Here is a 23,570-nt window from a genome sequence, read left to right as displayed (position 1 = left end):
CACCCTTGACCCACTCCAATTTGCTTACCGCCCAAATAGGTCCACAGACGATGCAATCTCAACCACACTGCACACTGCCCTAACCCATCTGGACAAGAGGAATACCTATGTGAGAATGCTGTTCATCGACTACAGCTCGGCATTCAACACCATAGTACCCTCCAAGCTCGTCATCAAGCTCGAGACCCTGGGTCTCGACCCCGCCCTGTGCAACTGGGTACTGGACTTCCTGACGGGCCGCCCCCAGGTGGTGAGGGTAGGCAACAACATCTCCTCCCCGCTGATCCTCAACACTGGGGCCCCACAAGGGTGCGTTCTGAGCCCTCTCCTGTACTCCCTGTTCACCCACGACTGCGTGGCCATGCACGCCTCCAACTCAATCATCAAGTTTGCGGACGACACAACAGTGGTAGGCTTGATCACCAACAACGACGAGACGGCCTACAGGGAGGAGGTGAGGGCCCTCGGAGTGTGGTGTCAGGAAAATAACCTCACACTCAACGTCAACAAAACTAAGGAGATGATTGTGGACTTCAGGAAACAGCAGAGGGAACACCCCCATCCACATCGATGGAACAGTAGTGGAGAGGGTAGCAAGTTTTAAGTTCCTCAGCATACACATCACAGACAAACTGAATTGGTCCACTCACACAGACAGCATCGTGAGGAAGGCGCAGCAGCGCCTCTTCAACCTCAGGAGGCTGAAGAAATTCGGCTTGTCACCAAAAGCACTCACAAACTTCTACAGATGCACAATCGAGAGCATCCTGGCGGGCTGTATCACCGCCTGGTATGGCAACTGCACCGCCCTCAACCGTATGGCTCTCCAGAGGGTAGTGAGGTCTGCACAACGCATCACCGGGGGCAAACTACCTGCCCTCCAGGACACCTACACCACCCGATGCTACAGGAAGGCCATAAAGATCATCAAGGACATCAACCACCCGAGCCACTGCCTGTTCACCCCGCTGCCATCCAGAAGGCGAGGTCAGTACAGGTGCATCAAAGCTGGGACCGAGAGACTGAAAAACAGCTTCTATCTCAAGGCCATCAGACTGTTAAACAGCCACCACTAACATTGAGTGGCTACTGCCAACACACTGTCAATGACACTGACTCTACTCCAGCCACTTTAATCATGGGAATTGATGGGAAATGATGTAAATATATCACTAGCCACTTTAAACAATGCTACCTTATATAATGTTACTTACCCTACATTGTTCATCTCATATGCATACGTTGATACTGTACTCTATATCATCGACTGCATCCTTATGTAATACATGTATCACTAGCCACTTTAACTATGCCACTTGGTTTACATACTTATCTCATATGTATATACTGTACTCGATATCATCTACTGTATCTTGCCTATGCTGCTCTGTACCATCACTCATTCATATATCCTTATGTACATATTCTTTATCCCCTTACACTGTGTATGACAGTAGTTTTTTTTGGAATTGTTAGTTAGATTACTTGCTCGTTATTACTGCATTGTCGGAACTAGAAGCACAAGCATTTCGCTACACTCGCATTAACATCTGCTAACCATGTGTATGTGACAAATAAAATTTGATTTGATTTGATTTGAAATGTGCATGTGTCTGCTCAAACGGTCAGAAACAGACTCCATGAGGGTGGTATGAGTGCCCGACGTCCACAGGTGGGGGTTGTACTTACAGCCCAACACCATGCAGGACATTTGGCATTTGCCAGAAAACACCAAGATTGGCAAATTCGCCACTGGCACCCTGTGCTCTTCACAGATGAAAGCAGGTTCACACTGAGCACGTGACAGAGTCTGGAGACGCCGTGGAGAACGTTCGGCTGCCTGCAACATCCTCCAGCATGACCGGTTTGGCAGTGGGTCAGTCATGGTGTGGGGTGGCATTTCTTTGGGGGGCCGCACAGCCCTCCATGTGCTCGCCAGAGGTAGCCTGACTGCCATTAGGTACCGAGATGAGATCCTCAGACCCCTTGTGAGACCATATGCTGGTGTGGTTGGCCCTGGGTTCCTCCTAATGCAAGACAATGCTAGACCTCATGTTGCTGGAGTGTGTCAGCAGTTCCTGAAAGAGGAAGGCATTGATGCTATGGACTGGCCCGCCCGTTCCCCAGACCTGAATCCAATTGAGCACATCTGGGACATCATGTCTCGCTCCATCCACCAATGCCACGTTGCACCACAGACTGTCCAGGAGTTGGCGGATGCTTTAGTCCAGGTCTGGGAGGAGATCCCTCAGGAGACCATCCGCCACGTCATCAGGAGCATGCCCAGGCATTGTAGGGAGGTCATACAGGCACATGGAGGCCACACACACTACTGAGCCTCATTTTGACTTGTTTTAAGGACATTACATTAAAGTTGGATCAGCCTGTAGTGTGGTTCACCACTTGAATTTTGAGTGTGACTCCAAATCCAGACCTCCATGGTTTGATAAATTTGATTTCCATTGATAATTTTTGTGTGATTGTGTTGTCAGCACATTCAACTATGTAAAGAAAAAGGTATTTAATAAGAATATTTCATTCATTCAGATCTAGGATGTGTTATTTTAGTGTTCCCTTTATTTTTTTGAGCAGTGTATATATCTATTATATATATAGAGAGAGAGAGGAAAGTGGAGAGTGGAGAGAGAGAGCGAGAATTAATAGAGCTGATTGTCAGATCATTAACAACACCCTCAGGTTATGTACAGTACAATTATTGATGATTGGGCAGACAGATGGAAAATACAGTGGTGACCTAATGGTTGTCTAACTCAGGACTGGTGTAGGGCGACAGAGAGCTGTTATGTTGTCTAACTCAGGGGGTAGTTGTGTAGGGAGACAGAGAGCTGTAATGTCTAACTCTGGAGGTAGTTGTGTAGGGAGAGAGATGTAATGTTGTCTAACTCAGGAGGTAGTGATGTAGGGCGACAGAGAGATGTCATGTCTAAGGGGGTAGTGGTGTAGGGAGACAGAGAGCTGTAATGTTGTCTAACTCAGGAGGTAGGGGTGTAGGGAGACAGCGAGCTGTAATGTCTAACTTAGGGGGTAGTGATTTAGGGCGACAGAGAGCTGTAATGTCTAACTCAGGGGGTAGTGGTGTAGGGAGACAGAGAGATGTCATGTCTAAGGGGGTAGTGGTGTAGGGAGACAGAGAGATGTCATGTCTAAGGGGTGGTGTAGGGAGACAGAGAGATGTCATGTGGGGGTAGGGTGTAGGGAGACAGAGAGATGTCATGTCTAAGGGGGTAGTGGTGTAGGGAGACAGAGAGATGTCATGTCTAAGGGGGTAGTGGTGTAGGGAGACAGAGAGATGTCATGTCTAAGGGGGTAGTGGTGTAGGGAGACAGAGAGATGTCATGTCTAAGGGGGTAGTGGTGTAGGGAGACAGAGAGATGTCATGTCTAAGGGGTAGTGGTGTAGGGAGACAGAGAGATGTCATGTCTAAGGGGTAGTGGTGTAGGGAGACAGAGAGATGTCATGTCTAAGGGGGTAGTGGTGTAGGGAGACAGAGAGATGTCATGTCTAAGGGGGTAGTGGTGTAGGGAGACAGAGAGATGTCATGTCTAAGGGGGTAGTGGTGTAGGGAGACAGAGAGATGTCATGTCTAAGGGGTAGTGGTGTAGGGAGACAGAGAGATGTCATGTCTAAGGGGTAGTGGTGTAGGGAGACAGAGATGTCATGTCTAAGGGGGTAGTGGTGTAGGGAGACAGAGAGTCATGTCTAAGTCAGAGATGTCATGTCTAAGGGAGTAGTGGTGTAGGGAGACAGAGAGATGTCATGTCTAAGGGGGTAGTGGTGTAGGGAGACAGAGAGATGTCATGTCTAAGGGGGTAGTGGTGTATGGAGACAGAGAACTGAAATGTTATCTAACGTTGGAGGAATAAGGTTTTGACGTGTCTGTCCTATATCTAGGAGATATAAGAAAGCTTAGGAAATATACTATATATATATATTTTTGGGAGACATATTTAATCCCTTATTTTTGTTGGCACAAAACCACCTCCATACCTTAATTCATTTGTATGGGTTACCTTCAGACAAGTCCCATGACACTAGTGGGGGACGTTGAGCAAAGCAGAGAACATCCTCGTGTTTCTAAGAGTCTCATCTTTCAATAGAGTGGTCACAGGCCAAACTGTTTGTAGGCCAAACTGTTCGGACACTACAGATGGTTTCGTGAAAAGGCCGATTTTTTTAGGATGTCTCATGGTCTGACAAACACCGCTGTAGCTCGGCCACCTTCCACCGCAGATGCGGAAGGCCGACATAGGAGGATGCGGTGGATTGAGACGCAGCCCTTTCAAATTTGCAGATATATTTAGTTTAAACTGACAGATTAATGTTATTTTTGTATTATGTTAATTTGATTGACGCACGGGTGGGTCAATAGACTCTTAAGGATTAATAACTAATAAAACATGAAAACAACAATAAATGATAAAATGTCTCGAGACGTTTTAAGACAGCTGTCTCAAGACATTGCATTTCCAAGAGGTGTTCATAGACTGTCTTAAACGAGTCTTCATTTTCTAAGACGTCTTATGACGTCTCAAGATGTCTTCATTTATAAGCCTTAAGATGTCTCAAGACAGAGAGCCGACAGAGATTTTTCACCGAGTTGGGCCTCTCTTTGTCTTCCTTTCTGTAATGGCTGGGTATATACAGTGGGGAGAACAAGTATTTGATAACCTGCAAAATCGGCAGTGTTTCCTACTTACAAAGCATGTAGCAAAATCCAGAAAATCACATTGCATGATTTTTAAGTAATTAATTTGCATCTGAAATATGAGATTATAGCATCTATGTGTTACGGTTTTCTAGGTGTGAAGGACAGTCGGACCAAAATGCAGCGTGTAGATTGCGATCCATGTTTAAACAACAAAACGTAAACACGAATCAAAACAAACACTACAAAAACAATAAACGTAATGAAAACCGAAACAGCCTATACTTGTGTAACCTAACACATAGACAGGAACAAGGACACTAAGGACAATCACCCACGACAAACTCAAAGAATATGGCTGCCTAAATATGGTTCCCAATCAGAGACAACGATAAACACCTGCCTCTGATTGAGAACCACTCCAGACAGCCATAGACTTTGCTAGATAACCCCACTAGCTACAATCCCAATACATACACACCAAAACCCCAAGACAAAACACACCACAATACAAAAACCCCATGCCACACCCTGGCCTGACCCAATACATGAAGAAAAACACAAAATACTTAGACCAGGGCGTGACACTATGGACCCTCTCAACCTTTTCAGTCATAAGTGGTGGACCACTGGTGTGTGATGTGTAGCCTATGGTTTAATTTTGAGCAGAAGGAAATTCACTCTGCTCTTTATCAAGAACAGGGTATCTTTCAGCGCTCCAACTCACTGTAGCTAGCCATCTCTGTCTTGATTACAAATGTATAAAACATGCAACTCAAATATGTAAATCATGAACATAATATAGAGGTAGGCCTTGAACCTCAAACAATTCTAATACAGTGATATGACATTATGTGATTGAGGAGTAATACAGCCTAATAATAATAATAGTAGTCTAATCATCACCATTATGCATAAATAATTCAAAGTACATTTTGATTGAATGTGATTCAACTAATTCAAATGTGAATGAGCTCCTTTGCATTCAGGATAAATCGCTTGGAAAACATGCTGCAAAACGCTTGAAAATTATCCTATTTCACTAACTTGATTTCCAGGTAATTTGAGTGGCATCTACATGAAAATTCTCCTTTATGCTAGGTAAACACAAATGCATTTCTGAATATGATATATTATGCTTAAGCCAAATACCTTTGGCCCATATTTCATCTTATGGGATAGCCGAGTCCGGCCTGGTTGCCAGTCTATTCCATTCCTTGCATTCCGTGTCATTTGTCAAGATAGAGAGTAGGAGAGGATTGACACAGAGACTGGTACCCAGACTAAGTCGGGTCTACTATGAAGTAGAAATGCTCAGACAGACAGATGACATGCTCTATCCAAACTGATGATATACAACACATTCGTCTATAGCTTTTTATTACATATCAGATATTTGGTTAATCATCAGACCATGTGACTATTTGTTCACATAGGGCCACAGAAGCACAGAGCCATTATTCGGAAAATCACAACCACTTTGTGAGAATGCTGATGTATATTTAATGACTGCATGAGATTTCAAGTTCACACAAAAAGACAGTTTGCCTTCACTTAACCCTGAAGGGGAAATATTACTGAAGACAATTCACATTGAATAAACATCAGCCCAAGGTAAATAATGAATGGTAGACAGCATTACAAGTTAAATACAGTATGTTGACAACATAACACATATATGACGACACTAATCATAACACACTCAAATTGTGCCGAAACTGTTAATGTATTTATATCTGTCATTTTTCCATAATTATTTGTTTCAGATGTCATAGTTAAAAAATTGTCCAAATGTTAATGACATTGAATATGATTCTCTTTACATCACATGAAAAAAAAAAATAGTTTGTCCTTTCATAGAAAATTAATATCACAGCTTTAAAAAGTAAATCAGATACCAAGTTGAAAGGATAGGTTATAGATTCTCAAAGATAATGAACTGGACCACAGGACAATACAGTAGCGTGGGCTTGCTATCTGTAAGGTGGCTGCTTTGGCCTATGGTTACAGTAGCATACAGCCTGTAGTAACTGGTTATTAAGGCATACTAAGCAAACTATGGACCGTTCTCAAACCAGTTCAAACCTCCACTGCTTCTATGTTTGGATTGACTCTTTCCTCTGCATTACAAAGTCATATGACAAGAGTATACCTTAAGAGAACCCTGTTCCATCTGATATAGTACCCTCAATGGCTATATAACTATTCCGGTGCATGCTTGGGTTTCGTCTTGTTTCACACATTAACATTATTTCATTGATTAAAGGAACCCAAACATGTATTATTATAGCACATAGTTAGCATGCTGCTGCGTTTCTTCCCCCTCATACACCTTGACTTTCAGATAAGGTTTGCACATTTCTAGCAACTTTTGCAAAATTCCCAGGTTTTCCAGAAATCCTGGTTGGAACATCCAGGAATCAGGAGTGAATTCATCTTGAAACCCAGAACCCAATGCTGGCCTCAGGTTACGGGTGGGGAAAGAGACTAGGTGGGAATAAGCAGAACATCCAGATTCCTAAAACCAGAATTTCTGGAAAACCTGGGGATTTTGGGACAGTTACCAGAATTGTGCAACTCTACCTCAGTTACACCTTTACTTCTAGATACATTAACTGTGAACAGTACTACTGCAGTAATACTACTGTTACTACAATAGGTCAACAGCAGTAGTCTTGAAACAAACAGTTCCATCTGAAATTTAAGCAAGAATCCTGCTTTCAGTTTATATTCATATCACCTACGTGACTTTTCAAATTCCGGTGTCCTCTTCTCACCAACATTGTACACAAATAACTTAGCGATTATACATCAGCCTACCTACACACCGTCCATCTTAGTTACTATAATATTTGACATTATTATAATGTCATTATACCGTTCATTATGAAGATTAAAGTGCTTAACAGTTGTATCAAACCCTGGTAACATTTCTAGAGGCTATTAGTCAACTAAAGCATTTATGTATAGATAGATTTCTTTATAGAAGAATACAAATCGTGTTGTAATTAAAGCTCTAAAGGAAAGAGAGGAAGAGGACATGAGGTGCATCCCAAATGGCACCCAATTCCCTTTGTAGTGCACTATAAATCAGGAATAGGGTGCCATTTTGGAAGCAAACCTAGCCTCTACTCTAGGCACTTGGGTAGATCTGAAAGAATAGGATATGTTTAATCAATATGGTAGTACCTCAGCCTTTCCCTTTGACAGACTATGCAGGTAGAAGTGGCCAATTTGCTTACACCTATCCAGACCTCTCATATCTACACCAGTGCACTGCGGGTAAGGGCTATGGTAAGTGTCATGGCGTTAGGTGTTGACTGTCCCAAATTGCACCCTATTCTCTATATTTTGTCTGGTCAAAAGTAGTGACAATATGGAATAGGGTGCCAATTGGGACGTAGACTTGTTCCCGGATGGAGCCTATTTGTCCCGTTTCTCTACTTGTTTCTGGTTAGTATTAGGGTCCCGTAGCTGGTAGTCCTCCAGGATGGCCACGGCCGTCTGTTTGCCAGTCTTCTTCACCACAGCTTTAATGCCCAGGTTGTCAATGTTGAAGGCGGTGACGCCCATGTTAATGGCTGAGTTCACAGCATGGTCTGTGGCCTGGCCGGCTGCAGCCCCATACCTTATAATCACACACAACCAACTGTTGAGAGGGGGAGGGCTGCAGGAAGGAGGGCAATTACAGGGAACAGCAAGGACAGCAACATGCAACTAGCATTAAAGCCCCCACCCATGCAGATCATGAATTCAAAAGAATTATTCAAGTTGTCTGACTATTCATAAATCTATAAATATACAACTGATTATATTGTGGGGCTGGTGACTGCACTTATTTCTACAGATAATACACATCAATTCAATAAGTGCATCATACTATGATTATGTATTAGGAATAGTTATATTGTTTTCAATAAAGTCAGGAAAAAGAGTTGGTTAGTTAGACACCAGAGAAATCAGTGTCAGCCACATGTTGAATTACGGGAGCCCAGTAGGATAGAAGAGTAGCCTGTTGAGAGAGTACAGGTGAATCTAGCAGCTTTACATTCAGACCACCTAGAAACAGAGGCTAAGCCTTGGCCATGCTGCTCGTTATTAAGGAGGGTTCATTAAAGGCTGGCTTTAAATACATGTCTTCTTGTCATTAGGAGGGTCTAAGATGTTTTGTAGACCCCTAAATCTGAAAAATAAGTGGAAGAGGGAAATGTACAGTAAGTGCTTGCTTGTTTTTGCTTATAAAACACAAGTGAGTGTTTGCAAGATACACCGCAAAAACCTGGCCTAGCAAAACCTGGCCTAGCAAAACCTGATCTAGCAAAACCTGGTCTACTAGCAAAACCTGGCCTAGCAAAACCTGGCCTAGCAAAACCTGGTCTACTAGCAAAACCTGGTCTACTAGCAAAACCTGGTCTAGCAAAACCTGGCCTAGCAAAACCTGGCCTAGCAAAACCTGGTCCAGAAAGCAAAAGAACAGACATACACATCCGAGCTAGGAGCAAATGTAGAGTCAAACAAGTAGTACTGCCAATCAGACATGGTGAATGAGCTGAGCACAGAACACATTCGGCTGGTAGCCTAGCGGTTAGAGCGTTGGGTCAGTAACTGAAAGGTCCCTGGTCCGATTACCCAAGCAGACAAGGTGAAAAATCTGTCCATGTGCCCTTGAACAAGGCACTTAACCCTAATTTGCTCCATGAGCACCGCACTACTATGTCTGACCTTATAAAATAACACATTTCACTGCACCTATCCGGTGTATGTGACACTTCAACATCTTTACTTATTTTGACATGGATGCGTCTCAAATGGCACCCCATTCCCTATTTAGTGCACTACTTTTGACCAGGACCCATAGGCTCATCGAGTGCCATTTGAGACGCAGACATGTTGAATGAGAAGAGCACAGACAACACGTTGGTTGAAGTGTACAGAGAAAGACTTACTTATGCTTGACAGTGTTGACGGTTTCGGAGGCAACAGAGACGGTGATGTTCTTTGCTGCTACTTCCAAGCCAGTCCACATGGTAGCGAAGCCTTCAGGTAGGATGACAGGAACCACAACAATGACTACACACTTGGTAGAAAAGGGGGCACATCATCCATGTGAACCATCCTTACAGGACAAGACAGACCAATAAGAACGACGGCCATGAGTACCGTCCTATAGCCTCTGGCCATAAAACATCGGCCGCCATTATCTATTAATTTCCCCTGAATCTCCACTGTTCGTTGACAGCCAGCAGGTGATCTACTGTGCACGGCCAACGTTTGTGTTGTTCTGTCTTGTCCTATACAATGAGTAGTCTAGTGACTATAACAACCACAACAGTGACCACGTGTACCTTGAACTCCGCTGGCAGCCACCACCATGGCTCCATCAATGTTGGATCGTCCATCTTTGTCTTTCTTCATGGACTCCGGGACCAACTTGCCTCCATGTTTCTTCACGTGGGGAGCCAGCTCCTTACCCACACACCCTGCCACCATACACACACCGTCCACTACAAACACACCCAGTCATAACACATCACGCACCCCGTCATAACATAATACACACCACCACACACCGTCCACTACAAACACACCCAGTCATAACACATCACGCACCCCGTCATAACATAATACACACCACCACACACCGTCCACTACAAACACACCCCGTCATAACACAACACGAACCCCGTCATAACATAATACACACCACCACACACCGTCCACTACAAACACACCCCGTCATAACACAACACGAACCCCGTCATAACATAATACACACACCGTCCACTACAAACACACCCAGTCATAACACAACACGAACCCCGTCATAACATAATACACACCACCACACACCGTCCACTACAAACACACCCCGTCATAACACAACACGAACCCCGTCATAACATAATACACACCACCACACACCGTCCACTACAAACACACCCAGTCATAACACAACACGAACCCTGTCATAACATAATACACACCACCACACACCGTCCACTACAAACACACCCAGTCATAACACATCACGCACCCCGTCATAACATAATACACACCACCACACACTACAAACACACCCAGTCATAACACAACACGAACCCCGTCGTAACATAATACACACCACCACACACCGTCCACTACAAACACACCCCGTCATAACACAACACGAACCCCGTCATAACATAATACACACCACCACACACCGTCCACTACAAACACACCCAGTCATAACACAACACGAACCCCGTCATAACATAATACACACCACCACACACTACAAACACACCCAGTCATAACACAACACGAACCCCGTCATAACATAATACACACCCCCACCCCGTCCACTACAAACACACCCCGTCATAACACAACACGAACCCCGTCATAACATAATACACACCACCACACACCGTCCACTACAAACACACCCAGTCATAACACAACACGAACCCCGTCATAACATAATACACACCACCACACACCGTCCACTACAAACACACCCAGTCATAACACAACACGAACCCCGTCATAACATAATACACACACCGTCCACTACAAACACACCCCGTCATAACACAACACGAACCCCGTATAACATAATACACACCACCACACACCGTCCACTAAAACACACCCAGTCATAACACAACCCCCTGTCATAACATAATACACACCACCACACACCGTCCACTACAAACACACCCAGTCATAACACAACACGAACCCCGTCATAACATAATACACACCACCACACACCGTCCACTACAAACACACCCCGTCATAACACAACACGAACCCCGTCATAACATAATACACACCACCACACACCGTCCACTACAAACACACCCAGTCATAACACAACACGAACCCCGTCATAACATAATACACACCACCACACACCGTCCACTACAAACACACCCCGTCATAACACAACACGAACCCCGTCATAACATAATACACACCACCACACACAGTCCACTAACACCCCATCATAACACAACACGAACCCCGTCCTAACACAATACACACCACCACACACAGTCCACTACAAACACACCCAGTCATAACACAACACGAACCCCATCATAACATAATACACACCACCGCACACACCATCATAACACAACCAGTCATAACATACACCACTCATAACACAACACACATCCGTCATAACACAACACACACCACCATACAAATCATCAACTACTAACACAACACACCCATCCACAACCAATCAGACAGTCAACTCCTTCCAACACCAGAACCAGACAGTCAACTCCTTCCAACACCAGAACCAATCAGACAGTCAACTCCTTCCAACACCAGAACCAATCAGACAGTCAACTCCTTCCAACACCAGAACCAATCAGACAGTCAACTCCTTCCAACACCAGAACCAATCAGACAGTCAACTCCTTCCAACACCAGAACCAATCAGACAGTCAACTCCTTCCAACACCAGAACCAATCAGACAGTCAACTCCTTCCAACACCAAAACCAATCAGACAGTCAACTCCTTCCAACACCAGAACGAATCAGACAGTCAACTCCTTCCAACACCAGAACGAATCAGACAGTCAACTCCTTCCAACACCAGAACCAATCAGACAGTCAACTCCTTCCAACACCAGAACCAATCAGACAGTCAACTCCTTCCAACACCAGAACCAATCAGACAGTCAACTCCTTCCAACACCAGAACGAATCAGACAGTCAACTCCTTCCAACACCAGAACCAATCAGACAGTCAACTCCTTCCAACACCAGAACCAATCAGACAGTCAACTCCTTCCAACACCAGAAACCAGACAGTCAACTCCTTCCAACACCAGAACCAATCAGACAGTCAACTCCTTCCAACACCAGAACGAATTAGACACTCAGCTGCTTCTCACCAAGGAACTGGCTGACGCGGACAGCGCCCCCGGTGGCCTGTTTGGCTACATGCAGTCCCTTGGAGACAGAGGGGCTGATGTGGGCTGGCTTGTCCTCTGGGGTGATGTGCTCCCGCAGTTTGGACGCCCCCTTCTGGATGGCTATGCCAGTGAACTCAGCCCCCTTCACCAGGCCCCAGCTCAGCCACGATGCCCCTGGATGAAAAAAACAAACACAGTAGGTGTGAGTGAAACACAGCATACATTCCCTAACCTTAACCCCTACAGCCTCGGGTTAGGATGCCATTGGTTAAGGTTAGCGTTGTTGGGGTTAGGGCCCTGGGTCTGACCTGTGAGGATGCCGCTGGCCACTTTCTCGCTCCACTCTGGCAGGTTCTTCTCCTCCTCCTCTGCAGCTGCTGGGACCTCCTCTTCCTCGAGGGGAGCGATGGACACCTTCTGGCTCAGGTTGATGCTGTCTGCTGCCTCATTTGGAGCCTGCAGCAGCAGGACTTGTATTAATATGGTGCTTTGAAACAGCGGTTTTATGACACCTGGTGGTGTACATGTACAGCATTGGCAGAAGAACATAGAAGTTTAATTAACTCTGCTTTGTTGTCATGGTCCTCTTACAACAAATACAGGACTGGATAGCCTAGCTGGAGCCTAGCAGACCCTGCCTCATGGTAACTTCAAGTGCCTTATCCTAACTCTCCTAGTCACATCATAGTAACCTCCTAGTAGTAGCCTCCTGCTACCCTAGGGTGCCTCTTCTCCCTCTATCCCCATCCTGATCACAACGTCTCATTCTTCTCCAAACAAAGAAATGGTCACCAGACATTTCAGATGTCTCCTTGCTTGAGGAAAACAGACAGAGGGGCATTGTTCCAACACCATCATTGCTATTCTCAACGAGACACAACCTCCTAAATGTACATATAGTCAATATGTGATCATGAAACGCCTACTTGTTTATTGCATTCCATCCCAGAAGCAGCTGTCCATGTGAGAGGTAGTTTATCAACAACATGCCCTCAGTTAAAACCTGGCTGAATACTGTTGCTCGGAGACAGAACCCCCGTCTGACTCCATTACTGTAGTGACTACTGAGGCCGTGTTGTGTTCTAGCCAGATAAGAGCATTAGCACACATTAATGCTCTTCATCTGCCTGACGTTCTAAATTCCCTAACTGCTGAGGCCAGGCGTATTCAGGGAGCAAGCAGTGCAGTAGAGCCTTTAGTGTATGTATCCCAAATGGCACCCAATATCCTACATCGTGCACTACTTGGGACCAGGTCCCATAGAGCTCTGGTTAAAAGTAGTGTGCTGTGTAGGGAATAGGGTGCCATTTGGGAAACATGGAAATTTCTTCCTCGACCCACAGTGTCTGCCCTATACCCTCAGTATCTGCCCTAGACATTGAGAAGGCCCAAGACCCACAGGCGAAGTAGAGTGCCTTACAGCAGCAAGCAGTAATTTTCACACCAGAATAGAGCAGCATTTACATCATTAGTAACATCATGGACCAATCAAATATTGACCAATCAGACTGAATCGTTATTGAGGCTAGAGAGAGCAGAATAGCTCATGTTAATCTACTACTGCATTAAATCTAGGCTGTCCGAAATGGACCACTATTCCCTATGCTGTCCACTATTTTGACCAGGCTCTGTTCAAAGGCCCGTTTTGGGATAAATCCCTAATTTGAATCTTACATTCCACTGGGATCATTGGCTGGGAAATAAGAAAACACAGAACAACGCTTGGGAATGACGTCAAACTGTCGCTGTTTCTGAATCTGAACTGCTGATTAAGAATGGATGTAGGCAACCCTGTCATTCTTTTCATCCAAAGTCCATATAACCTTCTGCACAAGGTAACGTGTCATGGTGTGGTGTGACAATGACTCAAATACACCTGAAATCAGCAAAAATGCATCAGGCAGAGAGACAGATTTATAATTCTATTACTAATATTATATTACTATTCCTTGGACCACCAGACACCTTAATATGAGCCAGTCAGAGAGCAGGACCCTATGGGCCATGGTCAAATGTAGTGCACTATATAGGGAATAGAGCACCATTTGAGACACAGCCTCAGCAGCTCACCTGCACCCTGAGGTCTGTCATCTGGGACAGCAGGTCCTGGAACAGCTGTCTGTCTTCTATAGGCAGTTCAGAGGACAGCACAACGCCCACGTAGGACCCCGGGGCGGACGCCATCATGTCGGGGAACATGAACACCCCTGTGTTACACAGCAGGACGGGGGAGTCAGTGGCCATCAGTGGGTACAGCCAATCACACACCTGGAACACATCAACAGTACAGCCAATCACACACCTGGAATACATCAACAGTATAACCCATCACACACCTGGAACACATCAACAGTACAGCCAATCACACACCTGGAATACATCAACAGTACAGCCAGTCACACACCTGGAATACATCAACAGTACAGCCAGTCACACACCTGGAATACATCAACAGTACAGCCAATCACACACCTGGAACACATCAACAGTACAGCCAATCACACACCTGGAACACATCAACAGTACAGCCAATCACACACCTGGAACACATCAACAGTACAGCCAATCACACACCTGGAATACATCAACAGTACAGCCAATCACACACCTGGAATACATCAACAGTACAGCCAATCACACACCTGGAACACATCAACAGTACAGCCAATCACACACCTGGAACACATCAACAGTATAACCCATCACACACCTGGAACACATCAACAGTACAGCCAATCACACACCTGGAATACATCAACAGTACAGCCAATCACACACCTGGAATACATCAACAGTACAGCCAATCACACACCTGGAATACATCAACAATATAACCCATCACACACCTGGAACACATCAACAGTACAGCCCATCACACACCTGGAACACATCAACACTACAGCCAATCACACACCTGGAACACATCAACACTACAGCCAATCACACACCTAGAACACATCAACACTACAGCCAATCACACACCTGGAACACATCAACAGTACAGCCAATCACACAAGACAGTACAGGGAGTTTATACGGAACGACTAACCTAACCCCCCTCCCCAGACCAGGCTTACTGGTATATTCCACAATGACAAGTCGACCCCAACCCACCCCACCTCCATGATACAGTACTGTTAACTCACTGTGAAGACAAACACATCAAGTGGGCTGTTACTATCTCTGACACTCCCACTATCTCTGACACTCCCACATAGCCATGCAGCTGTTGAATACATTCAGGCCTTGGTGAAACATTAATAAGAGTTGTATTATTTCCATTTCCTTATCTTATCACCAGTCTCAGTACATGTTTACACACTTCAGGTGCATGTGTGCTAAATACTACGGTCTGACATAAACGTTCTGCCATGTAATTCTACAGTGCATCAACGGGCCATTCAGTCACATTAGTCCTTTAGTCTGAGTCGGTCCAGTGCTGAGGTGTGGAAAGCATGGGGACAGTATTACTGAGGAGGGGACAACCTTCTCCACTGTCCTACTCACTTCAGACACACAGCGTGGGGTGTTTGTGTGTGTCTGTGTGATTGTGTTATCTATCTCAGGCTCTGTTCAAAGACTAGTGGTGCTGGTGTAATATTCTGTCCATGTGGCAGGCAGCAGACAGACCTCTGGCTCTATGCTGCTGCTGTCTTGTCATGACACCACAGGGACGGGGAAACCAAAGAGGGAAACCGTCCCCCTATAATCTGGCTCAACTAGGCCTACATTCCTACATACAGGAAAACACAGGGAAGATTCAACACCCTGTCTGTCTCTTTGCTGTAACTAGTTGTGACACAGGTATCTGTAAACCTGACAGAGTGGCCACTGGGGTTTCCCACCATGACATCATAGAGAACTCCTGCCTGGGATTAGGGCCACTGAGTCACTAATCACATGATGTAGGACACAGACCATTAGTTAGCCTATCCCACATATACACGAGCCCAATCCTATTCTAAACACCAACCACACACACAAACACCTCTGTATGAGAGGGAGTTTATGAGCAGAGGCAGAGCAAATCACTTATGATAAAATCGTGTTAGAGTGCACAACGGATACAGAGAAAGATCAAAGAAACAGATACCAAGAACCCTGTGATTTCATCATACACTGAAATGCTGAGATACAATAAGTGTTGAAACTATATTGAGGGCACTGTAAATGGCAACACCCACAGTAGACAGTGACTAGAATTCATCACCCCATCCCCCCACATCCCTCTTACCTGCAGGAAGGCTGGGGGCCGGTTGGGCACTCTCTCTGACTGCTGGCTGGTGAACTTGACCATCCGCAGGTACCCTGGGTAGGAGGGAGCGCTGACCTGGCCGTCAGGTGTGACAAAGAATATCTGTACCCCGTGAGGCAGGAAGAAGAGTTCCTCTCCATCCTCCCCCAGGCTATGAGGAGAGGGGGGAGAGGGGGACATGTGGCTGTAGAACTCCTCTCCCACCAGCGACATTTCTCCAGACTCTGTCCCGTAGGAGATAGTCAGGTGGCCGTCAGCCGCCTGGGAAGAGTAGGCTGGGGGCAGCTCGCCAGGCACCACAGACTGTCTAGTGGGAGAAAGAGGCAAGGAGGGAAACACACTGCCTCCCACAGCTCCACCTTGGCGGTTAGTCATCAGCAGCTTGGGTGGAGACGGCCGCTCTGGTTTCTCCTTCTCCAGTTTGGGGTAGAGGTTTGAGTTAGAGGCTGTCCCTGGGACTCCATTAGAGGCATCTAGAGGTGGTGGGAACTCAGGGTCTGGGCTGGTCTCTAGGACCGCCAATCGAGTGGTGATGTTGTTCAGAGTCTCCTGCATCTTGTGCTGCATCTGGCGGGCTGACTCCCAGGAGCACCCCACACACTCATGCCCCTGTGAGGGCACACTGATGGCCCTGATGAGGTGCTGGCGTCCCTGTGTGTACTGGGCCAGGGCCTGGGCCTTGTGGCCAGCTTCATCCTCGGTCAGGCCCCTGTTGATGCACTCAAAGGCCTTCTCATAGCCGTCTTTAATCACCTGCAGCCTGGCTCTGTCAAAGGCATCTTGATTGGCTTCCTCCATGTCTGCAAAGAAGACAAGAAAATACATCCATCTGAAATATCTCTACAAGGATCTGTTCACACCACAAGTAGCAATCTAACTGGCAAAGGTTAAATGCTAAGAATTCATTACCAATAGCTAGCTAAATAGCTCAATTCAAGGAAGCAACAGTTGAGAATCTCAACAACAGCTAACTATTTAGCTAGCATAGCTCTTTACATGAATTATGCATAAAGTCAAAGGCAAGCAATACCATTACTGTAACTAGCTAGCTAGGTTTGCAACGAGAGTAACGTATTAGTTATCAGGTAATAACATCTAAATCCCCTGCTTGAATAGCAAGCAAGCCAATTAGTTAGCTAGTTGTGTGTACTTTACCCCTGGGGTTTCGGTAGCTAGCTAGCTATCATGAAAACAAAAAAACTTGAAACATTTTGTCAATCAAAAGCCATCTAATCTGATAAATCATTACCCGCTAACGTTAGACGACAAGCTCCTGTCAAGTGAATGTGATCAACGTCTGACGTCTGCCTTTTTAGCAGTCTGAACTAGATTTCAAGCTTTTCTAGCAAGGGAAGGTTCTGTGTCATGCGCCTCCAACAACCATGTTAGGCTAATCAACAAAAGAAAATGTAGCGAGAACGAGATCCCCGACCCTCAAAGAGTTGAACTGGTGGAATTCTGGAACAGTTTTGTAATCTTCTGTGTTTACACGTCTTTTCTACGGCGAAGTATAAGAGACAAACAGTTCAAAGTCATAAAGTAAGTCACGATAAGACTGATGAGAGCCAGAGGAGGGCACTATTGCTCTTCCCTGACAGAAGGGCCACCGTTTTCCACTTTGCCCCAGCCTGACAAAGTGAGAGCAAAGAGAATCTGATGGGGGCATAGCTGCGGGAAGGAGTGCCCTCTGCTCATACAGGAGTAATAAAGGCCTAATGCACTAATTTAGTGAGTTTATTTTATTCTACATTTGACATTAAACATGTATTCTTTAATTGTTATTTATCATGGGATGCTGCAGCACCCTCAGCACCCATCCTTCCAGCGGCTATGCATTCATTATTGAGTTAAGTGTTAGTTTTACACTTAAGACATGACTCTACGATGTTTGAATTTTGTATCTTGTATAATACATTCTATACATTCGTTTATACTGGATTAAGCATACATTTTTATTAACTGTAATTTATAGGTTCCAACACTCCATCTTGTGCCAATCTCAGTTCTTGGTTTCAATAGTTTATTTGTTCTAAGAGATTGTCAATTGGATAGGCTTTCTGCAAGGTTTTGTATATCTTACCTATCATATGAGTATCCTTTTCTGACTCAAATAGGATTCCCTCAACATTGCTCTGATGTCCAAAAGATTTCAGGTTGAAATTTGGTGATATAAAACGTTCAAATTGTATGTATTTGAAAATGTCTACAATGGTCAGTCCAAAATGGCTTTTTAATTCTGTCATGTAAAGTAATTGTATTTCCTATTACCAAGTAATTTACCATTTATATGCCTTTAGTATACTATGTGGGCCAATTTACTGTTGAACTCTGACAGTTACTTTACATTAGTGGCAGGGCTCTAGACTTTTTTCCCCCAGTGCTAAGTAAGACAACTGAGATGGTAGTTTATAAGTCAAAGTAAGCTATTTCATATAACATATTCAGGGAATGCATGATTTATATTTTGATGTGCAACCTGTCAAAATAAGATCCAGAATGATCAGAATTATTATCTTTGTGCATGTTGGCCTAGGCTATAAACTATGGTTCACCATGGGCCTGATTCCAACCCAAGTTAAGCCCGCATAAATGGAACATAATTCCCTTTTGATGCACTTTTCTCTCTATGCATATTCTGACCTTGAATTTAAGCATGAGAATAGCATTTTGGGTTGAGATCGAGTAAATGAAGGTGTGGCTGAGGTGTGTCCACAGATATGCTGTATTCTGACCTTTACTTAATTCCCTCAGAATTCCACCACCTTTACGCGCAAGGAAACCATGAATAAGGTCTAACGAACCTAGCGGTTCCAAGTACTTTGTTTTTTTCCGTTAGAAATAACACCATTCTCTATTTACTGTCATGTATAACTTGATAAGATCTAGGTAAATGAGTCATTTGTTTGGAAAAGAGAATTGTAAATATAAATGACAGCCATATGGCAGCAAAGTGAAACATATCGACATATTTCCCACAGTAAAGTTTATGAAATGCTGTGCCATTCTGCGAAATGTAAATTGTACAGCCTTTTAACTTACAGGGATGGTCACTCTTGAATGTCTTAATTCTAGGATACCTAACTTTCTGCTTCCTATTTCTATCATGTTAAATATTAGCCACGATCAGTATCGACCATCAGTAGGCCTAATAACAACACATATTGATCCAACTGCCAATGTACTGTTAGTTCCCTTCAATTGGTTTAGCCTACATTATCATTCCATTTAATTACATAATTTTATTTACCTTAATTTGCTTCCTCTGTAAACGCAGTTAAAGCCATGTGGTTGTTGCTGAAGATTATTAGCAACAATTGATAATACATTTTAAAAAATGACATGTAGGCTAATTAAATCGTTATGAAGCAGAGCGCAGACCAAGCCAAAACAGTTTGAACCCGACGGATGGCGCAATACTTGGCTGTGTCATCACACAATTCCATGGTTAGTGCAGGCAATAGACGAGGGTATAGCCCAGACACGGCGTCAAGTGATTAAGGGGGCAATTTGGGGGTCCATGCATTGGAATTATATTGAATTATACTTATATATATATATATATATATAATCACGCCATACCACAATAAACATAAAGTTCAAATGCAGAGACTCCGAGATCATTGAGTGCTTTTGAAATATGTAGCCTCTGTATCAGCACAATGGACAGCTAGGCTGTTCTGGTATTCAATATAGGCTACAAGATAGATAGGGCAATTCACCTATTACAAACAGCCTAAGTGAATGCAGCCTTACACACAGCTGCCTTACCAAAATAATGCAAACTGAAAGCAGAAAGTAGTAACGTAGTTATCCATGCATGGAAACAAACATACTGAATAGCAGTTTGGCTTAGAATCCCGACACAACTGCGAAAGCTAACGAATGCAAACAGATCAAAACAGCGGTACCAAGGAGTAGGCCTATTCAACAAAATATCAGATCGATAAAGACATGAGACAATCTATATTTAGGCTAGTTACATTAACAGTAAACAAAAAGGCGAATGGAGATCCAAATAACCAAAACATGGCCCACAGCAGTGAGATGCAGCCATGCACAGCTGTCTTGCCAAATAAATAGGCCAATACAGGCCCGCTTCAAACATGGAAAATCATCCCACTCGCTCATGAGTTCAGCAACACGTTGTGATATGGCACAATACCCTTCTGTGAATCAAATTCAACCCACATAATCAATTAAGCAATGCCAGCCTACCATAAACACGTTTCCAACACCTACAGTTCCATTTACAGCAACGAACACCAATAGGCTACCAAGAAAACTATAATAGAAAGTAGCCTATCTACAATGCCTTCTGAAAGTATTCAGACCTGTTGACAGACCCTTTACTCAGTACTTTGTTGAAGCACCTTTGGCAGGGATTACAGCCTCAAGTCTTCTTGGGTATGACACTACAAGCTTGGCACACATGTATTTGGGGAGTTTCTCCTATTCTTCTCTGCAGATCCTCTCCAGCTTTGTCAGATTGGATGGGGAGCGTCGCAGCACAGCTATTTTCAGGTCTCTCCAGAGATGTTCAATCGGGTTTAAATCCGGACTCTGTCTGGGCCACTCAAGGACATTCAGAGACTTGTCCCGATGCCACTCCTGTGTTGTCTTGGCTGTGTGCTTAGGGTCATTGTCCTGTTGGAAGGTGAACCATTCCCCCAGTCTGAGGTCCTGAGCGCTCTGGAGCAGGTGTTCATCTCGCTGTACTTTGCTCTGTTTACCTTTCCCTCGATCCTGACTAGTATCCTAGTCCCTGCTGCCACCACCATGCTTCACCGTAGGGATGGTGCCAGGTTTCCTCTAGACGTGACGCTTGGCATTCAGGCCAAAGAGTTCAATCTTGTTTTCACCAGACCAGAGAATCTTGTTTCTCATGGTCTGAGAGTCTTTAGGTGCCCTTTGGCAAACTCCAAGCGGGCTGTCATGGGTCTTTTACTGAGGAGTTGCCTCCGTCTGGCCACTACCATAAAGGCCTGATTGGGGGAGTGCTGCAGAGATGGTTGTCCTTCTGGAAGGTTCTCTCATCTCCACAGAGGAACTCTGGAGCTCTGTCAGAGTGACCATCGGGTTGTTGGTCACCTCCCTGACCAAGGCCCTTCTCCCCAGATTGCTCAGTTTGGCCGGGTGGCCAGCTCTAGGAAGAGTCTTGGTGGTTCCAAACTTCTTCCATTTAAGAATGATGGAGGCCACTGTGTTCTTGGGGACCTTCAATGTTGCGGAAATGTTTTGGTACCATTCCCCAGATCTTTGCCTCGACACAATCCTGTCTCTGAGCTCTACGGACAATTCCTTCAACCTCATGGCTTGGTTTTTGATCTGACATGCACTGTCAACTTTGGGACCTACTGTGGGACAAGTTTGTGCCTTTCCAAATCATGTCCAATCACGTTGTAAAAACATCTCAAGGATAATCAATGGAAACAGGATGCACCTGAGCAGAATGTCAAGTCTCATAGCAAAGGGTCTGAATACTTATGTAAATAAGGTATTTAAGTTTTTTATTTGTAATACATTTGCAAAAATGCCTTAAAAGCTGTTTTCGTTTTGCCATTATGGGGTATTATGTGTAGATTACTGAATTGTTTTTTAAAATCCATTTTTAGAAAAAGCCTGTAACGTAACAAAATGTGGAAAAAGTCAAGGGGTCTGAATACTTTCTGAAGGCATTGTATAAAATTGTATAAAGACGAGAGGGCCTGAGAGTAGGTGGCAGTATAGAGAGGGGCCTGAGGGACGAGGGGCCTGAGTGATGAGGTCTGCAGATGGAGGACACTCAGTGACCCCTCTCTCTCTCCCTCAGGCCTCACGGAAGAGCAACAGCTCTCATCAGACACAGTAAAAACATGCAGCTACAGTGCATAAAGAGAGGATGGAGAAAAAAAACGTTTCTTTCATGCAAGCCTGTGTAAGTGCAGTGTCCTGTAGACGTTTTGCGAGTGATTCAGTGAAGGTAACACAGTGAAAGACATTGGGGGGAAAATTAAAGAATAAAGCAAGCAAGGGGCTCTCGAGTGGCGCAGTAGTCGAAGGCACTGCATATCAGTGCTAGAGGCGTCACTACAGACCCTGGTTCGATTCCAGGCTGTATCACAATCGGCCGTGAATGGGAGTCCCATAGGGTAGCGCACAATTGGCCCAGCGTCGTCGGGGTTAGGGTTTGGCCGGGGTAGGCCGTCATTATAAATAAGAATTTGTTCTTAACTGACTTGCCTAGTTAAGTAAAGGTTCAAGAAAACAATTAAAAAATGAAGTATGGAAAGATCACAGAGCTTAGAAACACACAAAAAAAGGAAGGATCTGAAAGGGTTCTTGCTATCTGGGCTCCTACCTCCCATTGAAGTTGACATTTTAAGTGGTTAAGGAGACGGTAAGGGTTAAGTTTAGGGTAGGGGGATCCCAAGAAACCGAGTTTGTCCTACCCGAGTTTGAGACACCCCGGAAGGGACATCAAAGCATTTTAATTGGTTAACAGCATTTGCCTTGTTGTGCACCGCCAAACCAGATACTTTATTTAGCTAGCTAAATTCATAGCATGGCTTGATTGATTTATATAGTTTGGTCAAGCGTACACGTGACACACTAGTTACATTAACCTACCGGTAGCTTAGCTTGCTAGCTAGGTGTTGTCAACTTTTCAATGGTGCGTCTTTCAGTTTCAACTTTAGCGTTGTCATTTTGAGCGAGGGTAAACAAGTTTAGAAACGAAACCGTGGGTCGATCTGC

General features: G+C 44.6%; 1 protein-coding gene across 5 annotated transcripts; it reads right to left on the bottom strand.

The window, feature by feature from the left end:
• Positions 1-6,029: 6,029 nt before the first annotated feature.
• Positions 6,030-23,559, bottom strand: LOC112265425 (spartin). 5 transcript variants are annotated; one of them, XM_042296091.1, is made up of 8 exons: positions 23,445-23,559; positions 16,818-17,638; positions 14,654-14,851; positions 12,892-13,039; positions 12,563-12,757; positions 10,012-10,170; positions 9,613-9,703; positions 6,030-8,333 (listed from the first exon to the last, which is right to left on the bottom strand). In XM_042296091.1, exons 2-8 carry the CDS (start codon positions 17,634-17,636, stop codon positions 8,090-8,092), a joined length of 1,854 nt encoding a protein of 617 aa, XP_042152025.1. In that variant the 5' UTR covers positions 17,637-17,638; positions 23,445-23,559; the 3' UTR covers positions 6,030-8,089. The 5 variants fall into 5 exon arrangements, with proteins under 5 accessions (XP_042152025.1, XP_024298474.1, XP_024298475.1 ...); XM_024442706.2 differs by lacking the exon at positions 23,445-23,559 and adding an exon at positions 18,088-18,366; XM_024442707.2 differs by lacking the exon at positions 23,445-23,559 and adding an exon at positions 18,088-18,366 and having other exon boundaries at positions 6,030-8,294.
• Between the last annotated feature and the right edge of the window lie 11 nt (positions 23,560-23,570).

Source organism: Oncorhynchus tshawytscha, linkage group LG13 (assembly GCF_018296145.1).
Source record: "Oncorhynchus tshawytscha isolate Ot180627B linkage group LG13, Otsh_v2.0, whole genome shotgun sequence".
Taxonomy (NCBI): Eukaryota; Metazoa; Chordata; class Actinopteri; order Salmoniformes; family Salmonidae; genus Oncorhynchus; species Oncorhynchus tshawytscha.
The sequence above is the reverse complement of the archived record's forward strand: the minus strand, read 5'-3'. Positions and strand labels throughout refer to the sequence as shown.